The sequence below is a fragment of the Canis lupus genome, chromosome 10 (assembly GCF_048164855.1).
Source record: "Canis lupus baileyi chromosome 10, mCanLup2.hap1, whole genome shotgun sequence".
NCBI lineage: Eukaryota > Metazoa > Chordata > Mammalia > Carnivora > Canidae > Canis > Canis lupus.
The window spans coordinates 42,431,735-42,455,776 of record NC_132847.1 but is presented as its reverse complement, the minus strand read 5'-3'; the positions used below and the strand labels follow the sequence as shown (position 1 = coordinate 42,455,776).

General features: G+C 42.0%; 1 protein-coding gene and 1 long non-coding RNA gene across 4 annotated transcripts in view; one reads left to right on the top strand and one right to left on the bottom strand.

The window, feature by feature from the left end:
* Nucleotides 1-1,289: 1,289 nt before the first annotated feature.
* The window catches only part of LOC140641524 (uncharacterized), a 28,644-nt gene continuing 5,891 nt past the window's right edge, over nt 1,290-24,042 (top strand). Inside the window, exons 1-3 of one of the 3 annotated variants that reach the window (XR_012038037.1) lie at nt 1,290-1,562; nt 9,482-9,571; nt 10,596-10,703. This is a non-coding gene — a long non-coding RNA (uncharacterized lncRNA). Of the gene's footprint in view, nt 1,563-3,675; nt 4,075-9,481; nt 9,622-10,595; nt 10,704-24,042 lie in introns of those variants that run through there. The other 2 variants (XR_012038036.1, XR_012038038.1) reach the window with 2 other exon arrangements.
* On the bottom strand, nt 19,479-23,801 carry KLHL9 (kelch like family member 9). The gene has a single exon (XM_072841518.1). It carries the CDS (start codon nt 23,307-23,309, stop codon nt 21,456-21,458), a length of 1,854 nt encoding a protein of 617 aa, XP_072697619.1. The 5' UTR covers nt 23,310-23,801; the 3' UTR covers nt 19,479-21,455.

Below are 24,042 nucleotides of genomic sequence, written 5' to 3'. Positions count from 1 at the left end.
CATGTGTTGAATAAGTTTAGTATAATTAAATGATCAAATATAAAATACCTGCATTTAATTCTGAAGTCCGGTCTATACTCGGGCAACCAAAATAGACCAATGGTGCCTACTGCATATTTGAAGATCATTTCTCAGAATATAGCTTTGAAATCCAGCAAATGATGGGGGAGAGTCCTCTGGTGAGCCTTGTATATGATGTAAATTTTAAGGCTCTAGATTTGTATACTCCAATGTCAATACTTCCCATAAGATACTCAAGAAAAACCAGTAAGATATAAGATAATGAGAAAATAAATATTAAGGAATTAAATTTTGTTGAATCAACAGGGCTGATTTGAAGAGCAAGAAACTATTGTAATATGTAAGATGTGTTCACTCTCCAATAACTAATTTTTGCACCATTGGTAGTGAAAATAGGAAAGTAGGAGAACATATTCGATTTGAATCTTTCTTTTTTAAAAAATTACTTATTTATTTATTTGAGAGAGACAATGAGAGAGCAGGAAGAGGGGCAGAAGGATATGGACAGAATCACAAGCTGACTCTCCACTGAGCCCGAAGCTTGATACCATCACCCTAAGATGATGACCTGAGCTGAAAGCAAAAGTGGGACACTCAACCAACTGAGCCACCCAGGTGCCTCTGACTCTCCCTTTATATTTTTGCATATAATTTCAAATTTCCCAAAGGACTTTTAGAGATTGGAAACCAGAATAGTTATCTTCAGAAAAAAAAAGATAGATGTTTGTCCTAAATTCAAAACTGTGTAAATATCGATTATTATCATGTGAAGAACTTCCTCTCAGTTCCTATCCTGAACTCTTGTCATTTTGCATAGAAAGTTACCTTGGCTAAGTCCTCTACATTCTTACTCTTCACATGGAAAGTAGGTAGCCATCTTTGATACTCTAGCTCTTAGTCATGGATTCTGTGTTATTCACTCTAACATCCTCGGCACGACGCCCAGCATCCTGGCTCAATACATCATGTACACTACATGGGCTCTCTGATTTCCTGCTCCTACCAGAAGGTGTTCACAAATCACCAAACTAGTTTGCTTCATCACAGCCATATTTGTTAGGCCTGTGCAAGACACTGGCCAAAATATCCACTCTACTCTTACTGGCATCGACCACACCTACTGGGATTATTGCTGAAACCACTGGGACTCTGGTTGCTTTCAGGTGCTCAGGGCATTGGGGTTCAGGCTGCAAGAGCACAGTTGTCAGCCTTTGCCCAGCACTAGAGGAAACCCCCCAGGATGGCCTCATCTCAACCTTGCCCACAGCCTGGCCACCACAGGAAAATACCTCGCCTGGTGTCCTACACAGAGCCACACATCTAAACTCAGACTCTCCTTGATTCACACAGCTCAGGGCAACCGGGCTATTGATCCACAAGTCGTGGTGAGTCTTTACTCAAGTGACACCCAACGACTGTCTTCCTGAGATGCTCTGGAGACAACTCAGAGACAACGATGAACCCCCATCGCCTGCTCTTATCTCCATCCATCTCTGGGGGAGAGAAGGCTCCATTGCACTCCGATATCTACAGTGTGGCAGGTAATAAGCAGTGTTACCTCAGGCCAAAACATGAAGGTGTGTATTCTCAGTCCTTGGCCCTGCTTGCTCTTGCTTGCTAACCTACCTACTCACTCTTCCTTGTTACTAAGCTTGGCTGTATCCACTCTTCTAGAAGGCAGACATGGAGCCTTTAATGACCTACTATGTTCTGAATGGTTGGATATTATCTATTGAAGTCCTAACCCCGAAGTGATGGTATTAAGTGATGGGGCCTTTGGAGTTGATGAGAGTACAAGGATGTAACCCTTATGGTGAGATTGGGGCCCTTATAAGAGACATCGTCATATTGGATTTCCAAGCCCTAGAACTGTGACCAATGAATTTCTGCTCTTTACAAGTTATCCAGGATATGCTATTTTTTAAAAAGCAGCCCAAAGGGACAGAGCCCTGACCTGCCCTATTTTCTCCTTAGAATATCTCCCTCTGGGGATCTGTAAAATACCTAAGGGGAAGGTATTCAGCTTACCCAACTTATTTTTCTAGGCATCCAGTATGGTCCACATCATTTCCAATGCACAATCAATATTCATGAGGAAAACAAGCATAATCATTATTAGAGAAAGAGTAATACCAACAGATACTACAGAGATGTGATTTATGTGATTTGAGAGGACAACAGATCTGAAGGTCTTTTATAAATTCCTCATGGTTCTACAGGGGAATTTATAATGGAATAGCCTGTGGGGCATTTAAATACAAAAGAAAAAAAATTTCTGTGTGAGAAAATTTCCTTCAAGTTTGTATTTCCAGTATTTAGAGTATCAGGATGAGAATCACAAGCTTGGCCATCAGAAGACTCATTCTCCTCCTGTATTTTAGTGAGCTTCAAGTACCTCCAAGGAAACACCTCACACTGTGCTCACCTCCTTCACTTCATGAGCAAATAACTTTGAATTTTACAAAGTATTCCAAGACCTCATCTCCACCCTTGTGGCCAGTTTCCCATATCAGTCTATGCCTTTGGGAATCAACCTGAATGCTTCTTTCAAATGATCAGTGATGCTATGAACTCTAAAAAATGACATCCATTGACTCACCCCCTGATTTAATTGTGTAATCAGGCTGTGGGTCTGTTGTTTTGGACTTTTCAATGAAGTGTGTGTTGTCAACATATTGGCTATTTTTCCCTTTCAAAAAGCATTAGTATAAATAATGTAACAATAAAGACTGCTCTTTTTTCATTGAACTTCTCTCCTCTTGCATTAGCCACCCGAGCAGAGTCTATTTCCCAGTGGATCTGTCTTTACACTGAGGCAGTCCATGAGAATAAATTCAAACCACACAAATGTCAATGGAAATGTTATTCTCCTGCATAGTATAGTCTTGGGCCCAGAAATTACCACCTTTTTCCCTTTGCAACTGATTGGGATAGACTCAAGCATCACAGACACATTTGGAGTCCAGTGTCATATACGCAATGTCATGGAAGAGAAGATCCTGGCGTCCCTGAATCACTGTTTGAGGAAGAGCCAACTGGAAGAGTCATCTAAGCAGAAATTCCCCATCACACTCTCCTAGTTTGGTGTAGATCAGTTACAGCAGCTGGCATTAACTTAATAAACACATGTCTTTCTTTTTATAAAGATTTTTTTTTATTTATTCATGAGAGACACAGAGAGAGAAGCAGACACTTTGGCAGAGAAAGAAGCAGGCTCCCTTTGGGGAGCCCGATGCGGGACTCAATCCCAGGACCTCAGGATCACAACCTGAGCCAAAGGCAGATACTTAACCACTGAGCCACCCAGCTGTCCCCCTCCCCTTTTTAAAAATATTTTATATTTTAATTTATTCATGAGAAACACACAGAGTCAGAGACATAGACAGATGGAGAACTGACACGTCTTTAACAAAATCACTATCCTCAAGTACTTTTCCATAAAAAATTGGACTTTATATTCTGGAAATGACAAAAACGCCCTCAAACTTAGGCCTTAAAAAATTACATCATAAAACCTTTTAAGAAAGCAGATCATGTTCTCTCTAAACATGTTTTTGTAAAATCATTCTGAACAATACATTCTTTTTTTTTTTTTTTTAAGATCTTATTTATTCATAAGAGACACACAGAGAGAGGCAGAGACACAGGCAGAGAGAGAGAAGCAGGCTCCATGCAGGGAGCCCCATGCGGGACCCAATCTCTGGACCCCAGGATCAGCCCTGAGCCGAAGGCAGACGCTCAACCACTGAGCCACCTAGGCGTCCCTGAACAATACATTCTTTTAAAAGTCTGTGATTTTGGTTCAGATATTTCTTATCTAATGCTCAGGCACAGCGGCTGCGTTTGTTGCCCTCCTGATAGAGATGGATGCTCTGGAAACCCTTCCCGACAACCAGTCCCGGACACAGGCAGGCCCGACCCTTCTTTCCTGGGCTCCAGGGGCTCCCGGCCGCGATCAAGGCTGGAGAGGAGGTGCTGGAGGGCGGCCTTGCTCCCCCCAGCCTGGCTGCGCTCTGCGCCCAAGAGGCTGAGGATGTGCTGCAGCAGCTGCAGGTGCGAACGGGCGCTTCGGGGCCTCTGGATTCGGGGTGTGCTCTAGTCCCCGAGGAGCTCTGAAGCAGGTGCGCCCCGGAGGCGCGCGTGAGGGTGTGCGCGCCTCGGGCGGGGCTCGGGCTCCCAGGCAGGGGTCCCGCGGGGGAGCCCCGGGGCGGCGGCGGCGGCGGCGGCAGCCTCCTCCTGCCGCCCAGGGATGGGGCCCCGCGGCGGCGGTGGTGGTCCCGGCGGCCGCTGTGTGGGGCCCGGGCTGCGCGGGGCGGCCTGGGGGGGCGGCTCGGGGCCGCGGCCCGGGTCCCCGCAAACCCGTCCTCCCGCCCCCTCCCCGCCGAGCGGGCGGCCCGGCGGCGCTTGGGGGGGCCCCGGTGGCCCGAGGGCGTCCTGCAGCCTGCGCTTGCGGCTCGGCCTGGGTCCCGGCGCCCCTTGGGCCGAGAAAGTGCAGCCAGAGGACGGGCCGCAAGACGCGGTTTCCCGAAGGGATTTGAGCCGAAGGGATTTGAGCCGCGGCGCGCGCGGGCGGGTTTGCAGCTTCGGGGTCGGGTGTGCGCCCGCCGGCGGGGCCGCGACCGGCTCGGGAGGGCGGGGGGGGGGGGGGGGGAGCGGAGGATGGGGCGGGGGTGCGGGGGGACGTTAGGACGACGGGGCTTTCAGAAGACAAGATGGCAGTATGATGAAAAGGTTAGGCCCTGGGGGCCACAGGATGACAAGTGAGGGGATGGTGCAGCGATGGGGCGATCAGGCGATGGGGTGATGGGACAAGCTGGAGATGAAGGGACAGATGACTGGACGATGCAGTGATGGGAAGATGCGGCAATGAGAAACGAGGTGATGGAGTGATGGAGCGATGGGGCTTTTGGAGGTCGGGTGACAGGACGATGTGACACTGGGGCGATGGCACATGTGGCTACGGGACAATGGGAAGAAGGGGCGACAGTGTGACGGGGACACTTGACAGGGCTACTGGTCGACAGGTAAATGGGTTGAGTGGACGCTGAGATGATGGGACAGCAAGGGGCCGATTGGACAATGGGGCCTTGTGTGGCTGATAGTATGATGGGACTACGGGGCAATGGTGGGACAGGATGATAGGACGATAGGACGATGGGGCATTAGGCGATGTGATGATGGGGCGAAGGGATGATGGAGTGACACAGGACAGTGTGGATGGTATGACAGGACGATGGGATGATGGGACAATGATGCGACGGGAAGGTGGAGCTGCGGGATGTCAGAACGACTGGACTGTGGGACAATGGAGCAATGGTACATCAAGAAGATGGGACGATGAAGCGATGGGGAGACGGGACCACATGGTGATCTAGTGAGAGGATGAAGGGAACATGGGATGATGGGATGATGGAGTACAGGACGATGAAATGCTAGGGAAATGGGACTATGTGGCTATGGAATGAAGGGACGTCGGGACTCGCCTGGACTGCAGTGAGGATGCAGTGGGCAGAACTGGTCACCAGCCAGCCTAGTCCCCATGGTCGCTGGAAGGATGGGGAGCACCCAACATGTACCCTCCTCACTTCTAGGCATATCTGCAGGTGGGACGGGGGTGTCTGTGGTGGCAGCAGGGCCACACGAGGGCCACCTGCAGATTAGGACCCTGGACACTCATTGCACATCCCAGTCACCTGCGCCCACACCACAGATTTCACAGCACATGTCAAATCCAAACTTTACACACGAAACAGCAAAACTTCTCATATGGAAAATACTCAAACTCATACATAATTTTGTAGTCAACTTTTTCGGTGGAGTAGAAATTACATTTTATTCACAGCAAAATAATAATTGAATATAACTTCACTTTTCTACCTTTGATGAAACAAACTCAATAATATAGTCAAGATTATTTCTTTTCAGTTCAGTTAAGTAGCTTTTTTTTACCTTCTGGTTAGTGAAACATCTTTCCCCGGATTCCAACTTGACTACATTGTTAAGGAGAAAAGTTAGTGTTGTTTACAAGCAGTTGAGAACATTCAGCACATTGGATCTTTCCATTTTCTTTAGTAAGATATTCATAGAATGAATGGGATTTGTTGAAATTCCATATATACTCTGCTTCTTCCTTTGAAGACTCTCAGGAACTTCCAAGTACAGGTCAATTTTCTTTATTTAACATTTTGATATTTTGTACATCCTGGAGGTTTTGAATTAATTTAGAGTTTAAAATATTGCATTAAGTTATTTATCTTGATTACTTAGATTTGGTGCCTTTGTAAATTGGGTGCTAGAGGGGTATACTCACTCACTATACCTTATCACTAACACAGGAAATAGCTTTTGAATTAGTGTTGTGATAATCAATGGTTGAAAATCTAGGAATATTCCATATCTCATCACCCTGTCCTTCATTTTTTAAAAACTCTTTTCCTGTTTTTTTTTTTTAATTTTTAAATTTTTTCCTATTTTTTTTTCCTACACGGTATCTTAAAAAATATCCCCAGAAGAGGTCTGAATGTACCTGAGCATGAGAGAAGGGACTCTTACTCCTTTTATACTAGTCACAGAGCAGCCATTTCTGTCAGATAACTTTCAAGGTGCTGGTTCTCTACAAAGAGCTTCAAGTGTGCTGTGAGATCTGTCTCCTGTGTGTTCCAGGGACTGATATCCGAGGGAATATTGGGCTCTGCTCCTTCACAGTCCTGGAACAATGTCCCCTTCTGGAGTTTATTTGGGGGCAGGAAGCTGGCCATACACATCTCTAAGAGTGTTAAGGGAGCTGCACTGAAAGCCTGTCTTGGCTTGGCTGAATGTGGACTCTACCGAGTATTATTTCTCGTATTAATCTTTCAGGCAGCTATCATTTACTAAGGTCAGGTTTACTCTCATTTACTGTGATTCTGCATTAGGAGTCTGTAATTTGCAAACTTTATTCCATTTAATCTTTACAATTTTCTGCATGTCCATTACTAAAGCTGTCTCAATTTTTTTGAGGAAGAAATGAAAGTCTGGTGTCATTAATGTTCAGGAGCCACAGATTTCTTTAGAAAGTGGAGCTTCCTGTTGCCCTCCATGTCCTCCTCTTCATCATCTCTAAGCACTTGCCCTTTGCTACATTGACGATGCTGGTGCTCCCTTGATCCTAACCATGTCTCTACTACGTGCTTTCCCACTCCCTGGAAGGTAGTCATCATCCCTGTCTTACCTTCCTTGAATCCACATTTCCAAGCACATTGTCTTTCACATGTGTGCAGTCAGCATGTTTTGGGGAACAGTATAAAGAGAATTCTATGATTTAACCCTTGGTGTTGGGTTTTCTGCCATTATCATCTCTAGTGTGTGTCAGAATATAGGAGCCATGGCTCCCAGAAAGAAATGTGGAAAATGTCAAATTTAATGTTTATCCCTTTAAAAAGGAAATGCTAAGAGTTGAGGCAAGTTGTATTTCAGTGCATTTGAAGTGTAAAAATGGTACCCAGGATCAAACCACTGAGAACTCTTATTAGAAATGAAAAAGATGCTCAGTGGTTGAGCATCTGCCTTGGGCTCAAGGTGTGATCCCCAGGGTCCTGGGATTGATTCCCGCATTGGGGTCCCTATGGAGAGCCTGCTTCTCCCCCTGCCTGTTTCTGCCTCTCTCTCTCTCTCTCTCTCTCTCTCTCTCTCTCTCTGTGTCTCTCATGAATGAATAAATAAATAAAATGTTTTAAAAAAATGAAAAAGAGATAAAGCCTAAGACTCGGGTTTTTACTTCCACCTTGGGTCTCACTTAGATGAATACATCTCATTGGTCTGAGACTTCCGTCATCTTCCTTGAGTGTGTTTAATTTCCAGTGTCATAGTAAAAAGAAGTGTTAAAGTCATGATGTTGTCTGAGGCCCAAAAATAGAAGAGAACTTGACAAAAAGTGAAAACAAAATTGGGATAAGTATGGAAGTATCAGTCTTACCCTATGTAAGAATCTCATTTGCAAGAAGGTACTCAGAGCAGCTAGGCAAAGTCCCCCATAGCCAGACATTTGCATCCCCCCCACTCACCTGGGGCCTGCCAACCTCCTCACCGATGACACCAAGTCTGATGCTCTCTAGTTCTGTACCCTTAGCTGTCACCTGGCCTAGAACTGTGGCCTGCCTAAGCAGGAGACATTCACAGACCTGTGAATGGGGGAGGATCTTCCTTTTTCTCCTGCCTGAAGGACCAAGAATATTTTTACTTCTTCTTAGAAGCAGTTGGATGGCAGCCAGTTCCAAACGGCTCAGGCCACCTCTCTCTTCATGAGATGATCCAACAGATCTGCAGCATCTTCAGCATGAATGGCTGAAAGTCCTCACTGGACTTGATCAGAAGGTGAAAGATCTGGTTACCAGTTTGGTGCAGGAGATGGGGAAGGAAAGACCCCCTCTGGGCAATGATGACTCCTGCCTGCCTATGGAGAACTAATTGCAAAGTATCAGTCTTATCTGAGAAAAAAAGTATATAGCTGCCATGCCCAGGACACGGCCAGACAGGAAATTCAGAAGTAGAAATCACTAAGTGCTTTTTCTGTGTGAATAGGCTCATAAGAAAGCCAAGGAATTTGAAAAGGAGACTTGGCCCCAGCCTTCCAAAATTGAGTCTCATCTACTTCTAAATGGCCTTAATTTTGTAAATATTCACTAAAATACTTTTTTGTCTGGGTCTGATTTAAAATGTAGTGAGTAATTTTTAGCGGATTATGTAACAATAATAAGAGACTATATTTTTAGAGATGTTCTAGGGTAGCAGGTAGAAATATGGGTCTAACGTTTGGCGATATGACTGGGTAAAGACTCATGTGAAAGTCATATTCATAGAGAGAGGCAATGTTTGGAACTATTTGGGAGGTTGAGACCATATCTGCAGAAAGGATGGAGTGTGATGCCTAGCATAAAATTTTGAGGACCCCTTAAGGACTCAGTCCCCTCCCCTGACAGCCAATGGACCTCAGGGTCCCACAGGCCCAAGATAGCCCTCTGCCTCCAGATCCTCTCCAGAGCCCCTTTGTCTGCCTCCCTCCAGCTCACAAGTGCATCCTTCTGAATCTGGTTTCTGTTGTGAATGGCAAGTCCTTTCCGTATTCTGCTCTGATAGGTCCTGGGCTGGGTGGTTTGGTCTTGGGAGTAATTTTCTCCCCACAGGGCCATGCCTCTCTCAGCAAAGACTGACCCTGCACTCAGTGCTCTCACAGTTCCTTCATGTGTCAAAAGCTCTACCTCTACCTCTTCCCTGCCTAGGCTCCTTACCCTCCTTTAGTCCTGGGAGGCACCCAGTAAAAAGAAAGTTGGCCAGTAGTAAGATTACCTGGGGAACGCAGGGGTGGGAGACTGAGCTGGTAGGCTTATGTGAGCGCTAAGGCAGCTTCTCCACCCCCAATTACTTAGGTCAATAATGTTTATTTTTTGTTCGTTCTCTTTCATCGTGCCTCTATCATTCACAGCTGAAATAATCATGAGTAGGACAACTGCGGCAGCACAGCTTCACGAGTGTCATTCTCCTCAGTGTGAAGATCTACAATCCAAACAGAGAGGTGATTTGTCCCTTTACTGTCTAACATACAACGTCTAAGACAGAAATAAGGTAACATTACCGGCACCCCCATTCAAACTGGGGGAAAGCGGAAAGCACACAGCTCTCGCTGGTCTATTGTAAACCTGATGCCCATTTGGGCAGGTGGTGTGGGTTTTCAGATAGGAGCTCAGGCTAACTCTCTGAGAGTTACTCTCCAGGGCTGATTTTTCTCCTCTCTGCACTTCTTAGTTCTCCCTTTAAGTTATCCTTCCTTTTCCACAAGAAGTGGCTCCTGGCATAGGCTACTTAAAAAAATATATATTTTATTCATTTATTTGAGAGAGAGAGAGAGAAAGAAAGAGAGAGAAATAGGGGGAGGGGCAGAGGGAGAGGGAAAAACTGACTTCCTGCTGAGCAGGGAGCCCAATGTGGGACTCAATCCCAGGACCCTGAGATCATGACCTGATCCAAAGGCAAACACTTACCCGATTGAGCCACCCAAGTGCCCTATTTCTACTGCGTAGGCTTCTCAACCTTTTTCCTTTCTGGAAAATTTTGAGGCTCCAAAGCCTCTTTATTTTGTGTTATCTCTTATTTTCAACCTAAATTGATATATTACTCTACACATTTAGTGGGTTAGCTGTATATCAATTTATAATGATTGTCATTGGATAGGAGGCACACCCACCAGTCTCTTCAAATACACCCTTTTTCACTTTGGGCTACTCTCAAGGCTTCTGTGAGACAACAGTTTGGTCTCATAGAGTCCTCTTATTTAATGACAAAAATCCATGAGGCACTACCTTATGATTCTTAGAGGCCTTGTGTTTGTTTGAAAATCTATAAGGTGTGACCTTAGACCTCCTTTAAGTATTAAAAGATTTTACAGTCTCCTACTCAGTATGATCTGATAAATAGGGTTTGTTATTTACTTATTATTTTCATCACTACACTCCCAATACAAAATATCCCCATTATTACAACTTTGAAACAATTTACTCTAAAATGTATTATCCTAAATAACAATTGTCTTATTTTCACAGGTTCTGTGAATCAGAGATTTGAAGGAATGGCTGATCTCTGCCTCACAACATCTGGGGCCTCAGCTTGGAACACACCCCACTGGATGGCTGGGGGTGACCTGACAGTTGGTAGGCACTCTCACTTATATATCTGATGCTTATACATCTCAGCTGGCACTGGGAACAGGAGCATCTCACCATAACTTCTCCTTGAGGCCTGCTTTTTCTGACAGACTGGTGAACCCAGGACACTTGCACTATTTATGTGAGGACTGAGGGCTCAAAAGTGAGTGGCCCAGTGACAAAGCTGTATCACTTTTTATGATCTAACCCAGTGGTTCTCAGTGAGAATGATTTTGTCCCCCTGGAGACTTTGGGCAATGTCTGGAGACATTTTTGGGTGTCACAACTGAAGAGGGATGCTATTGGCATCTAGTGGATATAAGCCAAGGATGCTGCTAAACATCCCATAGTGCAGAGGATAGGGCCCCACGACAAAGAGTTATCTGACCTCGAGTATTAGAGTAGTGTTAAAAGTGATAAACTCTAACATGATCTTGGAAGTCACACATGATTTCTAACAAATTTTTTATAAGCAATTTCCAAGTCTTCCCATATTTAAGGGGAGTTAAATTAGATTCACCTTTTTGAGAAATGGCAAAGTCCTCAAGACACTGTGGAATGGGAGATACTGCTGTGGCCATAGCCTGTCACAGATCTCCCTGTGATTTTTCTTATTCTGCAGTGATTTTGTTGTACTCACCTTGAAGGCTATGTGTTTCTGCTCTTATAAGCAGAGCCTTTCAAAGCTGCTTTTAATCTCCCAGGAGGTCTTCAAAATCAATGTTTCAAGTAGTTCTCTTTTTATTTCAAGGGATTCGGGTATAAGATGTGATCACATTGCTGATGTTTCAATATTTAAAATACTTACATGATAGCAATGGGAAAGTAATAGATAAGGCTTTTTTGTTATGGGTTTACCCCCATCCTCACTTTTTCTTTTCACATTAGTTGAAGAAGAGATTTTTTTCTTCTAAAACCTTTCAGATATTTAAAAAAAATTTTTTTTAAAGATTTTACTTATTTATTCATGAGGCACACACACACACACACACACACACACACAGAGGCAGAAACACAGGCGGAGGGAGAAGCAGGCTCCATGCAGGGAGTCTGACATGGGATTCAATCCCAGGTCTCCAGGATCACGCTAAACTGCTGAGCCACTCAGGCTGCCCCCTTTCAGATATTTTAAAAACAGTTTAAAACATTATTTGTATGTATAAAATAAAAGGGGTCATCTGCTATCCTCCTCACCCCCCCCAAAAAAAAATTTAGCACTGAATTATCTTCTTACCACTAACAGCATAGATGGGGCTGAAGATTGTGCCTGTTCTGGTTACTCTCACACTCCTTCCTTTCCTGGAATATAAAGAAGCCCAGCAGGTGTAGACCAACAGCAGCGAATGGATAGTCAAACTAAGTCAGATTTCTTAACCTTTGCTGTGAGACCATTCCCCATAAAGAATCATGACAAAGTTCAGTAGGAAGGGGTAGGAAGGGATTCTTATAGTGTTTAAACTTGGAAAATACATGATTCTAAGGAAATCAGGGAAAAGAATATCAGCTCTGGACTACAGTGCTTGAGCTCGTATGAACAAGTGTTCATCCTGGAGGTTCTAGGAACACAATGGAGCTGGGGTAGTCATTGGTAAGAAAGCAACCACTCGAAAGCTGAGAGGGTTGTGTGTTGTTGGCCACATTCCCTTATCAACAGGATTGAGGAGAATCCTGTTTCCTTGGAAATTATAATGCCAGGATGATGTGGAATGTAAAAAAAACCACTATATGAAGCTTTGCATTAGGGATGGAAATTGGGTTGCTGTTCTGTTGTGTCAAAGGGCCATGTGGCTCAGAGTCTTCAAGAAGAGAATAATCAGAAATTTATCAGACAAATAGATGCTAATCTATAATGTGATAGAACAGTGTTTCTCAGTACTATATCCTTGATATTAAGGATATTGCAGGTCAAATACCCAATTTGGGTAGAAGAATAGACTTGGATTGTGGGGATTGTGGTTTAGGTTAAGTCTAGGGGGAGAAATCATTCGTAGGGGATGGACAAGGCTGTTATGGAGTTAGACTATTGCTGAGATTTTTCTCTGTGCTCCTGGTCTCCTGAAAGACAGAAGCAGGGGGGTTATAAAGTAAAGTAGACTAGAGGAAAACCAATCACTCTATGCAGGCACGGAGCTTAGGAGTAGCAGGTTCTGCATGTTTCTTGTGCCTGATACCACTATCTCTAGTTATCTCCCTAATGGCACCCTGAACGTTTCTATGATTAAGTATTCAAAAACTGTACACGTCTTCAACTAGAATGGCTTGTCCTGTGACATCACTGAAATGTAGTAACTACCCCAGGGAAGTACAATTATGGACCAGAATGATCAGTTGTTTTATTATTTTTAAAAATAAAACATCCAGCTAGTGACTTGTTTATAGTTCAAGACTGGTTCATAGCTATAATAAGATGGCTAATCCTGTCGTTTCTGCATCCAATAGATACTCCACATAATCAGGATGTTCACTGGGAGCTTTGACTATCTTGAAGTGTCCAGCAGAGGATCCTAGTCCATTTCTAGATATTGGGTTTGGGAGCTAAGTTGAGAGGGATCTTGAGTTTGGTCTACACATAGAGGTATTCCCAAATGGTAGCTATGAACCTGTTGCACATGGCTGACTAGCTACCAGATAAGTGGTGAGGGTGAATATAGAATCTATTGAAACCCAAGAAGTGAATGAAGTAGACAGTGTCAGTGGAATCTATAACCTATTTCCCCTTGTAGGATAAAGCAAGACAATTCAGGGCATGAGTGAGCTCATTAAGGGAGAGCTGCCTTACTGGGTGTTATGCTATATGTTGGCAAATTGAACTCCAAAAAAAAAAAAATTTAAAAAAGGGACAGCTGGGGTATCCCTGGGTGGCTCAGCGGTTCAGCGCCTGCCTTTGGCCCAGGGTGTGATCCTGGAGTCCCAGGATCGAGTCCCACATTGGGCTCCCGGCATGGAGCCTGCTTTTCCCTCTATGTCTCTGCCTGTGTCTCTGCCTCCTCTCTCTCTCTATGTCTATCATGAATGAATAAATAAATAAAATCTTTAAAAAAAAAAAGGGACAGCTTCCTTGAAGGTTATAAAACTCTTTTCCCAGTCTTTGAACTTATATGACATCTTCAAGTATATCTGAATACATGATATATGGAAGGTTTTGTGAAATCCGTGATTTTCTCTCATCTAGAGAAGGATGGAGAAATTAATAAACTGTAGTAAACATTTTGCCTAGTATGAGGAAATAAATCTTATTACTGACTTTAGGATTTTATATTGAGTATGTTTTTGCTTAACTATTTACCATGAATTTGAAGTTCCTGGATGGAAAAATGTTTCCTTCACTTCTAAGTGATAAACTATGATTTCTAACTAAGATAAAATTGTTTGAGTCAGTAAAAATTAGACCTGCCCATTGACCTACACATAAACTGACGGTGCTGACTGGTTCTTGGGTGAAATGAGGCCAAAGATGATAAACCTATACTATACAGTAACAGATTTCTGGAAGATGGACCAATAAAGGGCCAGAATACTCTATGGACTTAGACTGAAGAGGCTGTACACAATGATACATCTGACCTTGGCTGCTGTCATCAGCTTTATACTCATCTTGTTCTTTTTTTTTTAATTTTTTTTTAATTTTTTTTTATTTATTTATGATAGTCACAAAGAGAGAAAGAGAGAGAGGCAGAGACACAGGCAGAGGGAGAAGCAGGCTCCATGCACCGGGAGCCCGATGTGGGATTCGATCCTGGGTCTCCAGGATCGCGCCCTGGGCCAAAGGCAGGTACCAAACCGCTGCACCACCCAGGGATCCCTCATCTTGTTCTAAAAGAGCATGAAATATAACTTTGATCCTGCAGCTGTATCTAGAAAAGAAATATGGAAATATGCATACCCTTGATAGCCTTCAGGAGGCCACAGTAAGAAGTTACCTGTTTTCAGTCATATCCATCATAGGAAAAGAATGCTTTATGTATGAGAATATTTTACTCTGAGACAGATTTGGAGAATTCAAAAATGGGTAGTTATACCACTCTTACTGTTCCCATAGCCAAGAAGCAGACTTTCCTTAAGCCCATAGATGGTATGCTAAAGAATTTGAATCAGCTAATTCAAAAGTTATTGTGTATCGCACGTGTGTGTGCTTGTGTATGATATTTCTGTCCAGGCTGAATGAAAGTGTATGGCTAGAGCAGTGATGTGATCCTAGGATCCATATGGGCAAGCCAATATAAAAAGCTCTTAGGATATTAAAAGTTTATCAGATTTACTTATACCTGGATATATTGCATATTACATTATTTCTTCTATTGAAAAGATTTATAAGTGTCTTCATGATGAAATTCTTTGCTAAAATAATTAAAAAGAAATGGGGAATGTCCCCCCTGTCCCTGCCAATGGCATGCAGTAGTGGGTATGGATGCTTAGATAAAATGTTGCAGACTTTTGGGATGCATGCATGGCTCAGTCGGTTAAGTTTCCAACTCTTGATTTCAGCTCAGGTTATGATCTCAGGGTCATGGGAGCCCAGAGCAGGAGTCTCCTTTGGATTCTTTCCTGCTCCCTTCCCCTACCCCTCTGCTCCTCCCGCCATGTGCAGTGCCTTTGCTAGCACACTCTCTCTATAAAATATATAATTAAAATCCTTTTTTAAAAAAAATATTGCAGACATTTGATATTTGGCAACTGTATGAATTTATCAATAAAATAATTGATAATTTTTGTCTAAGCAATTTAAGTGTATTTTTATGTGATGTCAAAAAGTACATTCTCTTTGATTGTCTGACCCACTATGTACACCAAGAATTACCATAGATTTTATGTATTTAATTAGGTAATTGAGTATGATGTGAAGACTTGATACTACAAAAATTTCTTGTGGTTTTTATCATTACTGGGTTTTTTTTTTGTGTGTTTTTGTTGTTGTTTATAAGGAGATATATTTTCTGGAATCTATTTAAAAATGAGGATTTTAATTTCAACCAGTAGATGGCAGGATAATATCAGCCCTAGAAAGTGGTTGCTCAGAGACTTGTTAACAAGAAAATTGAGGAATGTACCTATTATTCATGCATTTGGTTAAGGAACACTTCACCAGTTCTGCACTATGTACAATCACCTTTAATGAACAAAAGAATACCTCTCTTTAAGAAAAAAATTAGAAAACTGCAATCACTTCTATTAAAATTACTTAAAAGACACAATGACTTGTGTCACTACTATAATTTTGCTGAAAGTATTAATGAATGTTTTAAGTTATGATACAAATAGAAAATGAAACAGGGTTTCAAATGAAACAGGGTTTCATAGTTAATAGTTATGATACAAATACAAAATGAAACAGGGTTTTTATACTATGAAGATAATATGATTTCTAAGGTGAAAACACAAGAGAATCCACCCAAAAACCTGTTACAAATCAATGACACTAATGTTTCATTCAAAACTTAAGAATTGATGTTAGTTATGATGACAGATAACCAACATGTTAAAACCATGCATTTCCTACTAATGCTGCAATAGTTTGGAATACAAGGTGAAAACAAAATTTCGAAATAGCAATCCATATACCAAAGACAATGTGAAGAAAAGATCATTGGAACTGAAGAAAGAGACTCTAAATGACCCATATAAGATTTTATTACATGATTTTAAAAAGCATAAAAATTCAGTGAGAAAGTAAAAATTATTCAAAAAGTGGTGATGGGACAATTGGATAATAATTTGAGAACATACTTTAGATTTTATGTCAGAAATCTAGTTAAAAGTGATATTCATAACAATAATATAAAATACTGGGATAATCCTACTGTATCATGGTGGGAAAAAATACACAAGAAGATATTTTAAAATGACAAAGGAAAAAGTAATTTCAGTACATTACCCAAAAAGCCTTGCATGTTAAGATATATACTCAAAGAAAAAAGATGGGAAAATACTTACTGTAAATAGAGACTAATATTAACATAAAAGCCATTTTTGTAAATTTTTGTAAATTTCAGATTGAAATCATAAAGAAGAAAAGCTATTTGAACAAGAGATAAGCAGTAAATGCTCCCAGAGCAAGCTTTAGCAGCAATAAAGCAATAGGATAAAGGAAGAGAAATGTGACATCTGTACTATGTAAACAAACAGGAAAATTATCACCAAAAGTTCAAAATGCAAAAAAGATGACATATTTGACTGCATTAAATGGAATGTGTGAAGATAGTCAAAAGGCACAAACTTCTAGTTATAAATGAGTCAGGATGTAATGTACAGCATGTGGCTATAGTTAATGATACTATCGTATATTTGAAAGTTGCTAAGAGAGTAAATCTTAAAAAGTTCTTGTTCCAAAAAAAAAGTTATATCTATATATGGTGATACTAATTACGCTGATTGTGATGATCATTTCACAGCATATACATATATCAAATTATTATGTTATGAACTTCAACTAATACATGTCAATTATATCTCAACTTAAAAAGTTGAGTAGCCTTGCCTCAATAAAAATGCTATAAATTGAGAAAAAAAAGTCTTTGTGGCAAATAGGACATATGAAGCTAAAGACAGGAACAAATGATTCACAGGTGAAGAATGTACATGCTCAATAAACAAAAATTTCAGTGTTGTGATTTAAAATATATAAACCCAAAACTGGAACTGTAAAGATACCCTTTGAAATGATCACTAAATACATTCTGCTCGAAATGCATAGTGGCACACCCTTGGAAATATTTTTCAAGAGCCTACACTATTTGACTCAGATTTAACTTCTTTAGAATTTATCACAGTCAGACATGGACAAAATTTTATGTAGGAACACTAAATCTTAATTTATAATAGTGAAAACTTGGGGTAGATATTTAAATGTACACTCATAGGGAAATAGAAAAAAGGAAGGTACATTCCTAAGTGGAAAATTTAATACTTCAAAAATAACCTATAAAAATAATTAAAACAAAAGTAAAAAATTATGACGCAAAATGCCAACTTTATTAGTACCAATTACCATTTACTTAATGCTTCTCTGTGCATGCCTTATGCTAATCACTTTGTAACATTTTCTACTTATAATTCTGATACAGAACCCACAATTATGAACTCCCATCTTAATGCCATAGACAAAAGGGTAAACTTTAGCTTTGTAAGCTTACTTACCCCAAGGTCTTTCAGTTAATAACTGGTTGAGATAGGACATTTTTTTTTCTCTTAATGCTATGTTTCTGTAGTTTTGTTTTTTTAAAAAATATTTTATTTATTTATTCATGAGAGACACATGGGGGGGTGGGGCAGAGACACAGGCAGAGGGAAAGCAGGCTCCATGCAGGGAGCCTGATGTGGGACTCGATCCCAGGACCCCAGGATCATGCCCTGAGCCAAAGACAGATGCTTAACCTCTGAGCCACTCAGGTGTCCCTGTTTCTGTAGTTTTTTTTTTTTTTTTTTTGTTTCTGTAGTTTTGAATGAGATGTTCTGTGGGAGCTAATTTTGTCTTTATAATCAAAACCAGGTAATTTAATTACAAACCAGAAAAATTTGAACATGATTGAATGTGTTTGCTTTACAGGTAAATTACAAGAATTCTGTTGGCAAAAGCGGAAAAAATAAGTATGGATTTAAGTAAAAATAGAATGTTTTTCTTAATGCATATGTATTTGATAATTAGGGAGAAGTACATTATTTTATAATATATACACATTTTATAAGACCTGGAGAAAAAGTTATAGTGATAGCAGTGTGTGTCTTTGAAAGTTGGATTTCCTTTTATCATCCATATTTTAGGTTAGGGTCTAGCATATTTGAAAAATATTTGACAAATGTCTGTACACATGTATATGTATAATATACCCAATATTAACAAAAGTTACCCTTGGCATATGGAAATCATTGATAATTTATACTTTCTTTTATTTTCCTGTACTTTCTATAATACACATAAATTACTTCTATAATCAGAGAAACTAACAGTAATTTCGAAACTTAGAAAAATAAGAAACACTAAAAGTTTCTAACGTCTATTGTGCTGGCAGTTTATCCTTTTTTTCCAGTCTTAATTATCTAATTAATTTTCCAGTAAAAAATTATCAGCTTTTGAAAATAAGATCTTTTTCCAATCATTTCAAAGCCACTGAAAATTTATCTAGAAGCAAGGAATTCCAGATGTAATTAGTAGTATTAGCCTACCATCAGTCAGCTATTGTATGACTACCAAGACAACTGTCAACTGCAGAAAATTCTAAAAGGATGAGGTGGAGTGTGTCAGGCTGGAGGTAGGGGGTATAGGTGGAGTAGTCAGCTTATCTGGTGAAGTAGTATTTAGCTAGTTACAAAGCAAAAGAGTCAACTAATAGAAGGCAAAAACCTTTTTTCAGGGCACTTGGGTGACTCAGTTAAGCATCTGCCTTTGGTTCAGGTTATGATCTTCAGGTCCTGAGATTCAGTCCCATGGGATCCAGTCCCATGTCTGGGTCCCTGCTAAGTAGGGAGTCTGCTTCTTCCTCTGCACCCCCACTTGTGCACTCTCTCTCTCAAATAATAAAAATCTTTTTAAAAACCACAATACCTTCTTTCAACAAAGTAAAGAGGAAAGCTTATGCAGAATAGAAGGCAAACGGGGCAGTATCACCTCAGCAGGTCAAAATTAACACCAAGAGTTATATATCAAAACTAGGTAAAAAATAAAGAATAGCAGAATTACCCCTTATTATCCGTCAAGATGCAAAAAGATGGACAAATTTTATCTCAAAAATTAACTGCCTTTGTAAAACTGTAATAGATTGAGAAAAAGAAATCAATGCAAGCAAATGCCAGTTAAATTATATTTATTATATAAAGAGATCCTATAACTTGGTATGAAAAAAACAAAGCAAGTCCAATAGGTATCACAAGGGTAAAGGACATGAACATTCAAAGAGGAAACGGAGATACTCAAAAAACACAAATATTTAACCTCATTAATAAAGAAATGATTGGGATGCCATTTCTTGCTTATTCAATGCACAAAGTTAACATCAATTTCTACTTTTTCTATTTTCTAAGTGTACTCAAATGTGCTATTTTTAGTAATAAAAAAATTAGTCATTAAAAAAAACATAGAAAGTATGAAATTTTCTGCCAAGGCAGAAATCATAAAAAGCATTAAAATGAATCAACACTTGTACGGGCAGTGAAGTTCAGACCACTGGAAGCCAATTCATTTTGTCCTGGTTCCTGAGTTTTATTATGAGATTGTCAATAAAGAGAAGATTGTTCCTGATTTATATATACTATGACAATCTCCCAAGTGTAAGGGTATACATATTCATATGTATGTAAATACACACATGTAAATTTTTTCTTCAGGTAGGCAATTATTCCAATAAAGTACCTCTCTAGAATCACTCACTACCTACAAGACTCCTATGACTTCCATTTGCAGAAAAGAGGTCATTAAGATCTCCCCATGTAATTCTCAACCAGTAGGGATGCCTTTGGTATTTTAGAGGCTGAACATCTACTTTAGTACTGCCTGAAAAACAGGAATGTCCCACGCTTTCTCTGTAGCTGGCTTCTGAGAGAATCTGAAGTTGGTCCTGTTCTTTAGAAATAGTCAAAAGGACGTTTTCCTGATCTGATACAGAACTGACTATATCTCCCGCTTGCTCAGATCATAGCCCTAAGGCAGGTCACACAAAGCTCAGGATGCACATGGGGTGGAGCAATCACCCCAAATCAAATGATCACATTAGAATGACTAAGTTGGGAGACTGAACTTAAAATCCTATCGTTTTGCTCAGCGTTATTTCTTTCTTAGCTTTCCTCATATAAGTTTTACTGAACAAAAAGGGTGGAAAATAGCAGAGCTTAAACGTATTCAGCAAAACCAACTTTCAGAAACCTGAACTTGCAACTCTATAGAAAACAATACACAAGCAGAAAAAGTAATAGGTTTTATCTGAAGTAACAATTTAGTCAAATGACAAATTTGGTAGTCAGTTTAATATGCTGTAGCCCTTATCTATCTCAATTTAGTACGATTCTATAGATACTTATTCTCTGGTACTGAATTCCCATTTGGATAGAAATAGCTGCTAGGTAGAAGAAAAAAAATTTAATTTAGAAACAATTTTCCTACAGCCGAAATACCAATCAATTTTAAAATTATATATGTATGTGTACAGCTGTATGAATGTATATACACATGTATGTATGCATACGGATGTGTTTATGTGCATACATACCTATATTTCCTCTCTCCCTTTCCCTCTCTCCAGAGATACAAAATCCTGACTTAGGGTTTTGTACGCTGTTTATTTCTCCTATCTAGGAAACTTCACATATTCTGAATGCACTCGATCTGGTGAATTGTCAACGATGTCAAAAACTATTATGAAAAAAGGGAAGGTAGGTGATATTTGGCGACCTTTTACTATTTTAGGTCAGAGCAAGCAGCCTCCCTTCGATGTTCTGAAGTGAAAGATGAAAACTTGCAGCTTTGAAGCATAAACGAACATAATTACACATTTACTACAATCACCTACAATTTGACTTACACAACACCACAAAGACATCTAAAACATTTTTCTACATATCTTTTTTACATTTGTTAAAACAGCTGGCTATGTTAAATACATTTTCAGAATGCATTTGTTAACCATACGGATAAACACACTGAGCCAAGCAATACAAATAACATCAGTTACCATTTAACCTAATAACTGCACCAATCACTTTAAGAAGATACAATTTAAGGGGAAGTGTGAGATCATCCATGATGCACTGCAAAGGTACTACATTTTAGTCCTAAGAATGGTCTGAAGGTGCTGAAAGAGGGGATTCTCTAGAAGGTGACCCAGGGTTTTCCTCGGGTGGAAAAACTGTGAGAGTACAAGCTCGAATCCCACCAAGTGACTCTGGAAGGTCAAAAACTTTATGCCATTCATCCTTTTCTGGGTCATATTTCTGGACAATTTCTACCATACAACGATTATTCCAGGAATATCCACCCACAACATAGATTTTATTTTCAAAGACAGCAACTCCAACATCACTCTGACCTCTTAACATAGCAGCAATTGGTGTCCACTGGTCAAGGGTTGGTGAATAGTATTCACAGCTTAGAACATCATCATAATCACTTGTTCCTCTGAAGTGATTGCCACCAATGACATAGAGCTTGTCTCCAACTGTACACATGCAGTGCAGACCTCGGACTGTAGTCATTGGAGCCTTCTGTGTCCATTTGTCTGTATCTGGGTCAAAACACATGAGCTCGTTTTGGAAAGTGTCATGAGTAATTCCTCCTGAAATATACATCAAGCCTCCGTACACTGTTCCAGCATGGCCATAGTGGGGCTCGCTCATTTTTGCAACATAGCTCCACTCATTCATCCTTGGGTTGTAACATTCTACTGTGGCCAGTTCACCAGCCGCACTTCGCCCACCAACAGCATATAAATGTCCTTTAAGGGCACTCAAGTGGAAAAACGTGCGCTTTTCATTTAACGATGCAACCTGCATCCATTTGTTGTACCGAGGATCAAACCTGAAAACTGTATCAACAGCAGTTTTCCCTTTCGTATCATAATTACTTTGACCACCAACTACATAAAGAAAGTTTCCAATGACAGCAATACCATGCTGGTAACGAGGAGCATCCATGGGGGCAAGAGATCTCCACTCTTGTGCCCTTTCGTCATACATCCGTAATTCTTTGCTGACAACCAGCTGCTGCCTCAAAACTCCTCCTAATGTGACCAAGTGTGTCGAGTCAGATCGAATGGCAGTTCTATCTGACTGCATCACTGGCTGCATATATGGCATCATTTGGTAATTGCTAGCTTCCAAAAGCAAATTCACACAAGTATTGTCTGTTCTCATGAAATCTACTGTCTGCACGTAATTGATGAGATCCTGGGGTGTCATCAATGGAAATCGAATGTTCTTCATTAATTTTGCAGCATAATCCATCCGAGGGTCTTCCAATCTTAGCCAGCGACAGGCGGCCTTGAAGAGCTCAAGTTCAGTGCAGTGCTTAAGGCTGTTACTAGAAAGCACAAAGGCAAGCCATTCAAAGGGGAGTTTTAGAAACTCCCCGGTACTCAGCAATGCAGGAAAATTCTTCAGGATGAAATTATTGACGTACTTATCCACTTCGATCAGATTGTAGGTGTTAGCAATCCGCCCAACTTCAACACAGTTGTCTAAAGAGACTCCCGAAATAAGGAACACCTTACAGAAGTCCAAGACGGGCAAAATCTGTAAGAAGCTGGCAGCTTCAAGGGTGTCCTGAAGATTGTCCATATTGAGAGAAAGTTTTGCAGTATAAATGAAATCAATTATTTTCTTCAGCCCAACCTTGTTCACCCCATGCAGCTTAATGCACATCAGATCCTGTTCTTTCATTCCGCCTGTGAACATTGCCTTGAAGTAATCACTAGCGGACGCCATCATAGCTCTGTGAACGGGGAAGATTTCATCTCCGTCGCCCGGGACCAGGGTCACATCACAAAGCAAGCCTTCTACTCTGAGCTGGTCGAAGCCTTGCAGCACCACCGAACTGTGAGTGTTGCTGGTAAAAAAACGCGTGGTTCCTGCCTTGCAGGGCTGTAGGTGGGCGGAGACGCCCATTTCGCCGGTGCCGAGGGACACTTTCATGGGAAAGCCTTCCTCCCGCGGAGACCCGGGCCCCCCGGGGAACGAGGCTGTGGCCTGAAAGCTCTCAAGGAGACGAGCCGCGCACGCCCCGAGCAGGAGGGCTCGCTTTCCTTGATCAAGGGCGAGCGGTCACCGCGGCACCCCGCCAACACACCCGCCGGTCATCCGCTCAAAACTGGTGGCGGGCAGGGCCACGGAGGGCTGCGGACCTCAAATCTGATTGCTCTGCGGACGATTCATCACCTGAAGGCAGTGAAGCGACCCGGTTCGCCCGGTCCGGCCTGCGCCGCCGCTCCTCCAGCAGTTCCGCTCCCGGCCAAGGGGGAGGCGCCGCCACGTACTGCGGCCGGCGACGCGGCGAGGCCGGCCCACCTCAGCGCGCGGCCCGCTGCGCCCTCCGCGCTCGCTGGAGCGTCGCCGCGGACGCCGGCGGCGGTGCAGGGACGACGGCCTGGACCGCGGGCCTGGCTCGGGCCTGGGCCTGGAACGCGGGCTCTGCCCCGGACGCCGAGCCGGTCCTTCCGGAAAGGCTTGGTCCCAGGATCCCCCGGGCTAGGAGCGGCCGCGGCGGCTACTGCGCCTGCGCGCCGCCGGGCCCCGTCAGCGGGCGGGCGCGTGGGGGCGGGGAGCAGCGGTGCGGGAGGCGCCGAGGGCGGGGGCCGGGGCGGGGGGCCGGGCGGGGTCGCGCGGAGGAGCGGGCGCGGAGGAGCGGGCGCGGCCTGGGGCTCCAGGG